Source organism: Trichechus manatus, unplaced genomic scaffold (genome assembly GCF_000243295.1).
Source record: "Trichechus manatus latirostris isolate Lorelei unplaced genomic scaffold, TriManLat1.0 scaffold00036, whole genome shotgun sequence".
NCBI classification, from domain to species: Eukaryota; Metazoa; Chordata; class Mammalia; order Sirenia; family Trichechidae; genus Trichechus; species Trichechus manatus.
The window spans coordinates 12,749,899-12,762,359 of record NW_004443972.1 but is presented as its reverse complement, the minus strand read 5'-3'; the positions used below and the strand labels follow the sequence as shown (position 1 = coordinate 12,762,359).

Here is a 12,461-nt window from a genome sequence, read left to right as displayed (position 1 = left end):
AACCTGTGTTATGCAGATGACACAGTCTTGCTTGCTGAAAGTGAACAGGACTTGAAGCATTTACTGATGAAGATCAAAGACTATAGCCTTCGGTATGGATTATACCTCACCATAAAGAAAACAAAAATCCTCACAACTGGACCAATAAGCAACATCATGATAAATGGAGAAAAGATTGAAGTTGTCAAGGATTTCATTTTACTTGGATCCACACTCAACACCCATGGAAGCAGCAGTCAAGAAATGAAAAGATGCATTGCATTGGGCAAATCTGCTGCAAAAGAAAAGATGCATTGCATTGGGCAGATCTGCTGCAAAAGACCTTTTTAAACCATTGAAAAGCAAAGATGTTACCTTGAAGACTAAGGTGCGCCTGACCCAAGCCATGATGTTTTCAGTCGCCTCATATGCGTGTGAAAGCTGGACGATGAATGAGGAAGACAGAAGAATAATTGGCACCTTTGAATTGTGGTGTTGATGGAGAATATCGAATATACCATGGACTGCTAAAAGAATGAATAAAGGTGTCTTGGAAGAAGTACAACCAGAATACTCCTTGGAAGCAAGGATGATGAGACTATGTCTCACATACTTTGGACATGTTATCAGGAGGGATCAGTCCCTGGAGAAGGACATCATGCTTGGTAAAGTACAGGGTCAGTTGAAAAGAGGAAAACCTTCAAGGATATGGATTGACACAATGACTGCAACACTGGGCTTAAGCATAACAACGATGGTGAGGATGGCACAGGACCGGGCAGTGTTTCCTTCTGTTGTACATAGGGTTGCTATGAGTTGGAACTTACTTGGTGGCACCTAACAACAGCATTCTAAAAAACTAGTAATGAATCCGTATACCAACCGGTTGAATTGATGTGCTTGCTGTTGTTTCTTGCGTTCCCCTCCTTAGCTGTGGGTTTATTTTTCTTCTTGCTAAAGAACATCCCTCAGTGAGGCTAAATAGATCTTTCTTTGTCTAAAAAAAGTCTTTCTTTCACCCTTACTCTTGAAAGACAGCTTTGCTAGGTAATTGAATACAGTTTGTGCCCATGGCACTTTGAATATACCATTTTTTTGCTATTTTTGTTGATGATTAAACTCCTAATGACAGTTAATCTGTATTTAATTTCTTCCGAAAGTTTTAAGGTTTTTCTATTTCATAGTGAAGTTTTTAATTTATCTGGAATTAATTTTTGTATATAGTGTGAGGTAGGATTCCAATTTCATTTTTTCCATATGAATACCCATTTGTCCCAGCACCATTTTTTCATAGTCCCTCTTTCCCCCTAGTGCTCTGCAGTGAAACTTGTTTATAACCAAATTCCATGTATGTGTGACCTCGACTACTGGCTCCCTATTCTGATCCAAATTGATTCTTGGTCAATTTGTTTGTCCCAGACTCAGCTATTTCTAGTAAATCTTGATATCTGGTTGGGCAAGCCTTCCAGTTTATTCTTGGTCCATTGATCGTCTATATAAATTTTAGAATCAGATTGTCAAGTTGCATGAAGACATGTTGTTTTGATTGATACCACATTTTGTATATGTAGATTAATTTGAGGAGACTCGTTAGCTTTATGATGATAATGAGTTTTCTTAATGGATTATCTCACCATTTTTAATTAAATCTTCTGTAATGCCTTCTAATAAAGTCTTACAATTTTATGCATATGGGTCTTGTAAATCTTTTGTTAGACGTGTTCTTCTCTGTCTTACAATTTTTGGTCCATTTATAGTTTCTTTATAAATATTGCATCTTTTCATTGAGGTTAATGTATGTTGCTGTTGTTGGGTGCTGTTGAGTCAGTTCCGATTCATAGCAACCCCATGTGACAGAGTAGAACTGCCCCATAGGGTTTTCTCTGCTGTCATCTCTATAGGAGCAGATTGCCAGGTCTTTCTCCCTTGGAGATGTTGGCTTTTAAACCACCAACCTTTCGGTTAGCAGCCAAGTGCTTAACCATTGTGCCCCCAGGGCTCCTTCATGAGGTTAACATATATATGTATAAAATCAATTTTCTGCACTATTTTATTCAAACACCTAGCTAAACTTCTTATAATTTCTAATTAATTGTAGCTTCTTTCGAGTTTTCTATGAAAGTAATAACTGAATAATAGTTTTATTCATTATTACAATTTTTTTTCTTGCTTTACTACACTGTGTGGGACCTCCAGTTCAGTGATGAATAGAACCCATAATAGCAGCCATCCTTGTTTTGTTCTTGATTTTTAAAAAGAATTCTTCCAATTCTTCCTCATTAGGAATGAGCTATCTTTATTAATACACTTCTCAGGCTAAGGAGGCTCTCTTCTATACCAAAGTTGTTGGTAGTTTTTATAGCACTTGTGTATTTAAAGTCTATCAAATATTTTTCTGCATCTTTTAAGGTGCTCTTCTGTTTTCTTTTTCTTCTTCTTTTTTTAATGCCAGTAGAGTGAATGACATTTAAAACATTTCAAACATAAAACCATCCTTGCATTCCTAGGATAACCCCAAACCATAAAAACCAATCTCATTGCTATAGAGTTGATTCCAACTCATGGCGAACTCGTGTGTTACAGAGTAGAACTGCTCCATAGGGTTTTCTTCACTGTAATCTTTACAGAAGTGATTGCCAGCCCTTTATTCCATGGTGCTGCTGGATAGGTTCGAACCACCAACCTCTAAGTTACTTCTTGTTGTGTGCGGCTGAGTCAATGAGCCAATTCTGACTCATAGCAACCTTATATGAACTGCCCTGTAGGGTTTCCTAGGCTGTTAATCTTTATGGGAGCGGATAGCCAGGTCTTTTTTTCCCATAGAGCCTCTGGTGGGTTTGAACCTCTGACCTTTCTGTTAGCAGCTAAGCTTCTAACTGTTGCACCATAGGGCTCCTTCTAGGTTAGCAGTTGAGTGCAAACCATTGTATTACCCAGGGACCTTTTAGGATAAACCCAAACTAGTCATGATTGATAGTTATTTTAAAAATACTTGTCAATTTGACTTGCTAATATTTTTTTTTAGAATTTTTGAAGATAGCTTCATGAGTTAGATTGGCCTGTTACTTTCCTTTCTCAGGCTATCTTTCTGTAATTTTGGTATCAAGTTTACTGGATTCTAAGCATGAGCTGGAAATATCTTCTCCTTTTTGTTCTCTGATAGAACTCTTGTGATATAATCTGAATCATCAGGGCTTGGCGGTTCTGTTTTGATGGGAAGACTTTTAAACTACTTCTTCAATTCTTTATTAGTTATAAGATTGTTCAGGCTTTCTAGTTTTTTGTTTTTGTTATTTTTAACCAGTTTTGGTGAATTATGTTTTTCTTAATAAAGTTTTGAAATTTATTGACAAAGTTGATGATAAAAATTCTGTTATCTTTTTATTATAACTGTGATTATGTCCTCATTTTTTGTACTATTTTTTATGCCTTCTCTACCTCTCCCTTTTTGTCCCTCGTTAAATCTCTCTAAAGACTTTTGTATTTTTGAGTCTTTTCAAAAACTAGTGTTTGGATTTGTGTTGATTTTTCAAAATCTTTTTCTGGTTACTTTTTAGATATTCTTTTGTCTTCAGTAATTATAGTCTCTCCACATTGTGATTGGGTCTGGATGCATTTTTAAATTTATACTTCTTAAAACTTGCAGTGCCCTTTCAATCTAAGGAATTGTGACTTTCTTCAGTTTTGGAAAATTATCAGCTTTTACCTCTTTGATTAGAGCTTCCTCACCACTCCTTGTATTATCTCTTGGAATTCCTTTGAGACATTTAGAGTCTGTCAATCTATCTTCTATGATTCCTAACTGCTTTTTCATATTGTATATCATTTTATGTTTTTGTGTTTTTTTTTTAAAATTCTTTAGTATTATCTTCAGTAATTTTCTTCTTCTCTGTGTTCTGTGTAGACCGTGTTCTTTCTATTAAAAAAAACAAACTTGTTGCCTTCGAGTCGATTACAACCCATGCTGACACCATGTGTTACAGAGTAGGGCTGCTCCATAGGGTTTTCTTGGCTGTAATTTAATGGAAGCAGATTACCAGCCCTTTCTTTCATGGTTCCAGTGGGTGAGTTCGAACTGCCAACCTTTAGGTTAGTAGTTAGGTGCAATCATTTGCACCAACCAGGGACCTTTGTTCTTTCTACAGAGTTTTTAAATTTATGTGTGTGTGTGTGTGTGTGTGTTAGCATGCTTACCTTGAGTGGTAGCCTCTCTGTTAAGCACAACGTGATAGTTGGACAGCTATCATCTCTTCAGAGCTCCCAATCCGGTGAGGTCTGACAACTTGGATGGCTGTCCTGTAATCAGTATGCTGCTTGGCTCGTTTCATGAAGCTGTGTTTATGTACTCTTGCCTGCCTAGGGACAATCTCTACATGAACCCTAGCAATCATAGCAGCTTTTCTCAGTCTCCTTTTACCAGTGGGTAAGCTTTAGCCATGTCTCTTTTTCAAGCAGTAGCCTGGCTATATTTTCTACTCATATAGGTGCATTTAAGCTACATATTGCCATAGGATCCAAATTCCTGGCTGCCTCTCTCTGCTCCTGCAGACCCAGCATGACTTCGAGTTCAGTCTTGCTTGTCTTTTTTCATTTCTTTTTCATTTCTAATCTTTCGATTATGACATTTTTAGTTCTGCTCTTTTTTAAACAATATTTTATTTTATTTCTGGTGAAAGTATACAGAGCAAAACATGCACCCATTCAGCAGTTTCTACACGTGCAGTTCAGTATAGTACATTCTTCACTTTGTGTCAACAGTCCATTTCTACTCAAATCGTTCTACCACCTTTAGATTAGACCCGCTGCTCTGCTAGTCTTCTCATTTATACTGTAGATTTACTGTTGTCATTTTGGTCTCAGTATTTAATCTTTTAACAGAGTGCAATCCTCAAGGCATACTAATCGAGCTAAACTGTTGTTTAGTCTAAAGATGACTTCAGGGGATAGTTTTGGTTAAATGTTAAAGAACATCTTAGGGCAGTAGTCTCAGTGGGTCCAGTAAGTCTGGAATCTTTAAGAATTTGAAGTTCTGTTCCACATTTTATCCCTTTTGATCAGGATCCATCTATCGTGGCTGTGATCAAAATGTTCAGTAATGTAGCAAGGCACCCTCCAGTCTTCTGGTCTCATGACAGAGGAGGCAGTAGTTCATGGGTCCTGTAGTCAGTGTCCTTCGCTGATTCCTGGGTCTCCTTCTTCTGTTAACTTCTGGGTAATAGAGACACATGTGTCTTGGATGGCCACTCACAAACTTTTAAGACTCACTGAATTAGGACGTAGAATAGAAACTTTAAAAACAGTATTATGTCAGTTGATCCAGTTCAGCTCTTGAGCCAGAAATGTCTGGGCTGACCTACAGTCAAGGTCAGGTTGGCTTCCCCTCAACACAATGACATTTACTTTGTACGTGCTATATAAGCATACAATCTGTACTTCAAAGAATTCTTGTGGGGCCAACAGCTCTTCTTTAGAAACAGTGGTCCCTTCTGAGCAAGGAATTCCCTTTCTCTTGACCTATGATTCAGATGTTTAACATGAAAACAGCACATCAGTGGAGTAGCTGGGAGGGTTAGTTTAGTTTTTAATCTAGCTCTGTTACTTACTGGGTTTGTAGGCTTTGGGAAATATTTTACTACTTTGAATGTACTTCGAAAGTGCCATGGGAATGTTTAGCTGTATGTCTCATATGGATTGAAAAACATTGGGAACGTGGAGAGTTGAGTGTTATTTCAGGAAACCATTCTTTCATTCAGCCAGTATTACTGAGCAGTTGCACAGTGAGGTGATGTGGCCCAGTATGGTTAGATACCACATATGCTTTAATTCTCTTCTAATGATGAGAGTTTATATTTGACCCAAATATATAGTTGTGATGTCAATAATATAGGCAGAAATGGACCCTGAGGAGAATAGGGAAGTTTACAGTTACAGATCCCTAGCAACTGACTAAAAACTCTTAGTCATATTGACATATCTGATCTTTACTGGTGTTTTCTTGGTCTAAGTGATGACATAGTTATATGTAACTGGGCAAAATCAACAGATATTTTAAAACCTTTCTTTTCACAAAAAACCACAACTATTTGGCAAGACTTGACTCTATTTTTGGATTGTAAGTGCAGAGATACAAGTTCCTCTTCTTTCTATGTATACTTTCGAGTATCAGTCTAGCCTTATGGTTCCCAGCTGGACTTTATTTTTTTGCAGGAGTTAAACCCCTTTGAGAGAGAAGAAGGAGTTGGTAGATACGGCAGCTCCTTGTTAGTCCTATACTCCCTGGGTCTTTTACCCTGACCTTCACGTGACCACCGGTTTACACAGATAGCAAGAACTGTGATTAAGGTAGCGCAAAGGTCTTATAGCCATTATTATAATATAGAAAGAACAAGAAATTAATTTGGCCAGGCATTGTATTGCTTTAATCTATTGTTTATGTATCATGTTGGAAACCACAAGGATTGCTGCTAAATGTTACTGTTATGAAGGCTTGGAAAATCTTGCCGAGAGATTGTTCAGTTCCTGGAGAGCTGTGTTCCTTAAGCGTTTAATGATGTTTTGTAATTTCATTATTTTCTTTCCCTTAGGCCTTCCCCTCCCAGATGTACTTTTTTTTTCTTCCTTTGTAGCTCTCATCTACACCTTTCCAGACTACTTTATATAGAGGACTGTTGGTTTCCAACTAGGCTATCTTTACTTCGGGATAAGTATCCATAGACAAGTCTGAGCTGTGCCCACCTGCTGGGCTTGCTCCAGTGACCTGGAATGTCAAGGGAAGGGTGTAATGGAGGAAAAGGAGCAAGACAAAGAGTGAACCTTTGTGTTTTGCCAGATGTCTGGTTTGCTTTCGATTTCCATTGCCTCAGCTCCCTTCTATCGGCTGGGCCAGGCCATGCAGTTTTCACTGTTACAGCAGCCACTTATTTACCACCTTGGGCCTACACTCTCATGTGCTGGGGAAGCCTAGGAAGGAAGCAGATGAGAAGTCGGGGTGTTTAGCAGTGTTCTAAGTTTAGCCTTTGAAGGAAGCATTTCAGACCATGTCTGCTTCGTTTTTGTGTGTATGGAAAATAAATAGATGTCCAGCAGAAAAGACTATGGTAGTACCCCAAGGTCGTTGGTTGATGATGATATTTACTGAGCATTTACTATGTTCTAGCCACTGTTTTAAACATTTTACATGTATTCACTCATTTAAGTCTCATGACAATCCAGGGTTTATGTTCTATTATTGTCTTCATCCTACAGATGGGGGAGAACTAGAGTGTAACTGCTTGCCTAAACAGCTAGTATGTGGATTTGAAAACCAAGCAATCTATTACATTTTTAAAAAATATAAATAAATAAGTTTCATTGTTTCTATTTTTTTAAAAAGAAGAAAAATGCTTTCAGGAGCTACTGGGTTGTTTCTTGAGAAAGTGTATTCTCAGTACCTCCATTTATACAGCAAAAATCTTTCAAATGAATGGGGAGGCATAGTTACTACCGGAAAGAAGAGAATGAAATTTAGTGACAAATATCAGCACCTAGAAGTAAATTGCTATCTTCACTGTGTTTCCTAATAATTAGCACTTTTTTCTTCTTTCTCACAGCAAACTTTGAAAAAAAAATGGGTGGAGTTCAGATCTCTGCAGTTACAGGAACAGCGCCTTCTTCATGGTAAATGTGATTTCCTGTTTACACATCACAGTAACATTTCATCCTTTCAGTATTTCTGCCCCTAAGTTGTTTTAAGATTATCATCATTACAAGAAAAATTTGCCTAGTTCCGACCAAGGATACTAGTCTGTATTTCTTTGGAGTGATGTCTGGAGTGACCTGTGTGTTAGGAGGAAGGGTAAGTCAACACATAGCACAGTATGCATACAGACACACACATGCATGCACAGGAACACAAGAGACACCTGGAGATGTGAGGAGAGCTGTAGGAAATATTGCTTGAGTCTCCTACTAGTTCAGCAGATGAGTTAAATTCCCGAGAAGGTTCATGGTATGGAGACCGTGTAGTTCTCAGAAGCTAGTGAGGCTGGAATGGTTGCCTACTTCTCAGGTGGAGTGCCTGTCGTTTATTCAAATTGTGTAAATTCCATTTGTATAAAAAAAATCCTTCTTCACGGCCACCAAAAGCAAGGTAGAAATGTGTACGATTATTAGAACAGCAGGTGTATGGTTCTTGCCTTTATGTGCATTTTGAAGGGGAGAGTTGAGTTTTAAATCTGTTGATTTGACATTTACTGTGTGACTGGTGTAACCTGAAAATGAACTTGCATGTACAAATAATTCACAGAAATCATCAGCTATGTGGGTGTGAAATATAGGTTATATCTTCTTCAGATGACACCACACTAAAGTCTCTATTTATAACCTACAATATCTGTTAAAAGTGATAATCTATTTGGTTACAGAAAAAAGTACAATTTAATCCTTGAGTAGATATTGATTTATGGCTTAGAGGTTTATGTCGAAGTTCTGTTTTTTAAAAAACAAGTATTTGAAATATATGTACTAGTTACTTCTCTTTTTTGTGCTTTTAACTCATTTTTTTAAAAAAATTCACAATAGAATTCTTGGGGACAGAAGTTTGTTAGTGAGTCAGAGATACAAAAAATCTTTGCAGTTTCTGTATTTCAGCCATCTCTAGATTTCTGAAAACAAACGGGTGTTGGGGACACCTTTGCCTCCACTTCTGGAACACCTTGGAGTGGAGGTGGGGTTTGGCAGTCCTAAGCTTCTATGGGAACGGTCTTGTCTATATCGTTGCCCAAGGAGATTGACTTCTTAGAAGGCCACTGTTGTATGCATTTTTTGAGAGGTTAAGAGAGTTCTTTGGTCTGCTTTTTCTATTGTTGTTACTGATTGCCAGTGAGTTTGATTCTGACTCATGGTGACCCCATGTGTGCAGAGCAGCAGTGCTCCATAGAGGTTTTTAAGGCTGTGACCTTTCAGAAGCAGATTGCTACGCCTTACTTCTAGGCACCTCTGGGTGGGTACAAGCTACCAACCTTTCAGCTAGTAGTTGAGTGCTTAACCATTTGCACCACTCAGGAAAACATTATGATTAGTCACTGCAGGGCTGGTCATATTCAGCCTTGCAGATCAAATGGAAAGGCAGTTTGTATATTGTCAACCAAGGACAGTCTGGAACAGCAGTAGAGCTATCAGCATAAAGTAAAACTATTCTGAGTGTGCAGTGTTCTGTTTTTTTTCTGAAGCAGAGTTACCTTCTAATTACATTTTCCTCGGGTTGGTATTATAATTATTTTCTTTCTTTAACCAGCGTGCCAACCAACTCAAATAGTGAGGAAGCAGGTAGGGTATGGACAGGAAGTTGGTGTGTGAGTAAAATTTGAGTTTGGAGAGCCCAGATGTTCATTATGAAAGGTTGATGAAAGAATTCAGCCAAGCAGTTAAAATTCAGTTTCCTCAAATACATTATTACTTGACTGAAGACAGGGATCTTTTCTGGATACAGTGCTTTTACAGAGCATTAAAGTACTAAGGAAACTTAACAATATTTAGGTTGAAAGATAAATATTTGATTTCATAAATCCTCTCTATTTTTAAACATCTTTGAATTCTCTATAATAGGTCTACAGGTATAGGTTTTAGAGCTGTGTTTCCCCTCCACTTCAAATGATTTTATAACTAAGAATTAGAGGAACTAAATGGAGAAATCTGTAAGATAGTATTTCCCAGAGTGCATTCTTTAGAACCTCATTTCTGTGAGAATGCTAATTAAAGGTTCCATGGTTACTTAATTCTGGGAAATTTTCCTTTTAGAGAGCCACAAAACCCATCAGCATACTCTTGGTTGAACTATTCTCATATGAATAAATTTAATCTAGAACTATAATTTTCTTGACCACAGAACTCCCTTACATGGAAACTATGTCCATGAAAAATAGTTTGGGAAAACTTACATTAAGATTTATCAAGTGGTGTCATAAACACTTTACACAAGTAAAAGCTCAGTGAAAGATACTGTTCGTCCTTGTGCCTTTCTAAGAGAAAATTCGGTGTATTCATTTGCAGGGTGTTATTCATTTTTTTTGTAGTGTAATTTGGTGTAAATTCTGGTGTGTTTATTTGTAGGTGTAACTATTTGTAGATCCATTCCACAGTAGACTTGTTTTCTGAATTCTAGGTGATGCAGCTAACTGCCCAAGTTTGGAAAACATGGACATAGATGAATCGTCTTTGTTTGGAACGCTGCCTGGGCCGGGCCCAGCCCTTGTGGACCGAAATCGATTATCCAGTGAAAGCAGTTGTAAGAGCTGGCTGAGCTCCGTGACCATGGACAGCGAGGACGGCTATCAGATGTGCGGGTCTGAGGACTCTAGCGGGGGGTCCTTCAGCCGGCAGACAAGCACAGATGACGAGTGCTTTGTCCCCAAGGATGGGGACGATTTTCTGAGGAAGTCTTCGTGGAGGAGGAACCGGAGCGTCAGCAATGCCAGCAGTGGGTCCCTGTCTCCCTTGTGTGAGGGCAATTTCTCAAGCATGTTTGGGACCCTGCCCCGGAAGAGCAGACGAGGAAGTGTCCGGAAACAACTCTTGAAGTTCATCCCTGGCCTTCACCGCCCCGTAGAAGAGGAAGAGAGTCGCTTTTGACCGCTTCCGGTGTCCTTTCCCATTAGCTTACTTCAGAAGTATCTCTAGACCCGTCTGGATTAACTCCACCCAGTTTAGTGGGAAAGTGCTACTGACGGAACTTCTCAGATGGACTGAGAAACTGACATCCCATGTTACAGCAATAGTGACCTTTATTTAAACTTTTGTGTCTTTGTTTTTTGCTTCTTAAATCATTTTTCAACCAGACCAGCTCAAGTTCTGAGCAGACTTTAGGGAAATCTGGTAATAAATTAGATAATAAAAAAAATTAACAAAAGTTGATGTTCACTTTAATGTTGCTGATAGAGGCAAGCTTATTGTTTTCCAGATTGTTCATGCTGAGAACTTTTTGGTGTTAAATTTGAAGAAGGATCTGAGAGAATATAACTGTTTGGAATACCTTCCATGGGTTAATTGGTTTGTTACAAAACCTTAGGTTTGCTTAAGTTCAGTAACCTCTAGGGATGCTTTATAATATACAGTTTTGAATGTGTATGTCCAACCAAAGATGACCATCAGACATTTTCCATGTCCACTGTGACAATACAGCAGGGAGTTTAAGATTTAATGGAAGGGTCTAAGCTTTATGAGAAACATGGAAAGTGGTTGTTGGTCTGAGATAAGTATTGAGGAAGATTCCAGTAAGATCTCTCTCTCTCTCTTTTTTTTTATAGGCAGTCTTAACAAAAATGGTAAGAATCTCATTTTTCTTGCCTGATTCAACTTTTGTTCTGCCCGAACATTGATAACAAATCCGGAAGAACTCTCAAAATCCTGCACCTTTGTGATTTTTTTGAGTGTGATACTTTTTGCTACAAATGTCTAAAGTCTGCAAAATTAAGAATTGGGAAAGGATTTTCCCCCTGTATATTTTTTTCACATCATCCCTCATTTTATATTATATATCCCAAATAGTTATTATCTCAGCTCTTTTTTTGCGTATTAGTTATGTTAGTATCATATTACATCTACACTTGAAATCACATTTTTATTCAGTAATATTAAAGCACATGATTTTGCTGTCCTGGTGATGCAGCTGCTGCTACTTATACTCTAGAGTAGATAATTCAGACTATATAATAAATAATCCTTAATGATTTTAAACTCTGTGTGTGTATGTGTGTGGTTGGGAGGAGAGACAACTGGCTTTGAGTGGGACTACTACACTTCAGTAAACTTCTAAGTAGTCCAAGAGATTTATCATTTTGAGAGAAATAAAACAATTTTTGTAGAGAGGAGGATGAAGACGCCCAGGGAAATAAAACATGAAAAGATTTGTAATTATAACCTACTTACTATTAATCCTTGGGACCCAGAAGCATCCACTGGGTGATGAGATGATTGAGTGAGAGTCATTCAGAGGAAAGACAGCGTGCTGCATTGTTCCCAGGAACAATGACAAGCATGTCTATGATTTATTGATGCCTAGTAAGTTAACTCATAGCGACCCTATAGAACAGAGTAGAACTGACCCTTAGGGTTTCCAATGCTGTAAAGCTTTACAGAAGCAGACTGCCAAATCTTTCTCCCACTGAGTGGCTAGTGGGTTCAAACAAACGACTTTTCGGTTAGCCGCCGAGCACTTAACCACTGTGCCACAGGTTAAAGATGCAATACATGTTATCCTTTCAATAACTGTAGGCAGGTGTTAGGCTAGACAAGGAAGCAGGATTTCAGAGAAGCTCTCAAGGTCACACAGTTAGTGGCAGGGCTGTATCTGGAAGCTAGTTTTTCTTGGCTCTAGCTTTTCCTCTTAGTCTTTCTTGATATTGTTTATTCTTTTGCTGGTACTGTGTAGATATCCTCACAAATTTTTTTCTCTAACAGTAAGACTTCAAATGTATAATTGTACGTGCTTCATGGATTAGGATATT

General features: G+C 38.1%; 1 protein-coding gene across 2 annotated transcripts in view; it reads left to right on the top strand.

The window, feature by feature from the left end:
* Window positions 1–11,818, top strand: part of CYTIP (cytohesin 1 interacting protein) — a 31,267-nt gene extending 19,449 nt beyond the window's left edge. For both annotated transcript variants that reach the window (XM_004375401.2, XM_023730414.1), the window contains 2 exons: window positions 7,569–7,635; window positions 10,121–11,818. In XM_004375401.2, coding sequence (XP_004375458.1) covers window positions 7,569–7,635; window positions 10,121–10,587 — 534 coding nt within the window. In that variant the 3' untranslated portion in view covers window positions 10,588–11,818. The remainder of the gene's footprint in view (window positions 1–7,568; window positions 7,636–10,120) is intronic.
* Window positions 11,819–12,461: the final 643 nt, after the last annotated feature.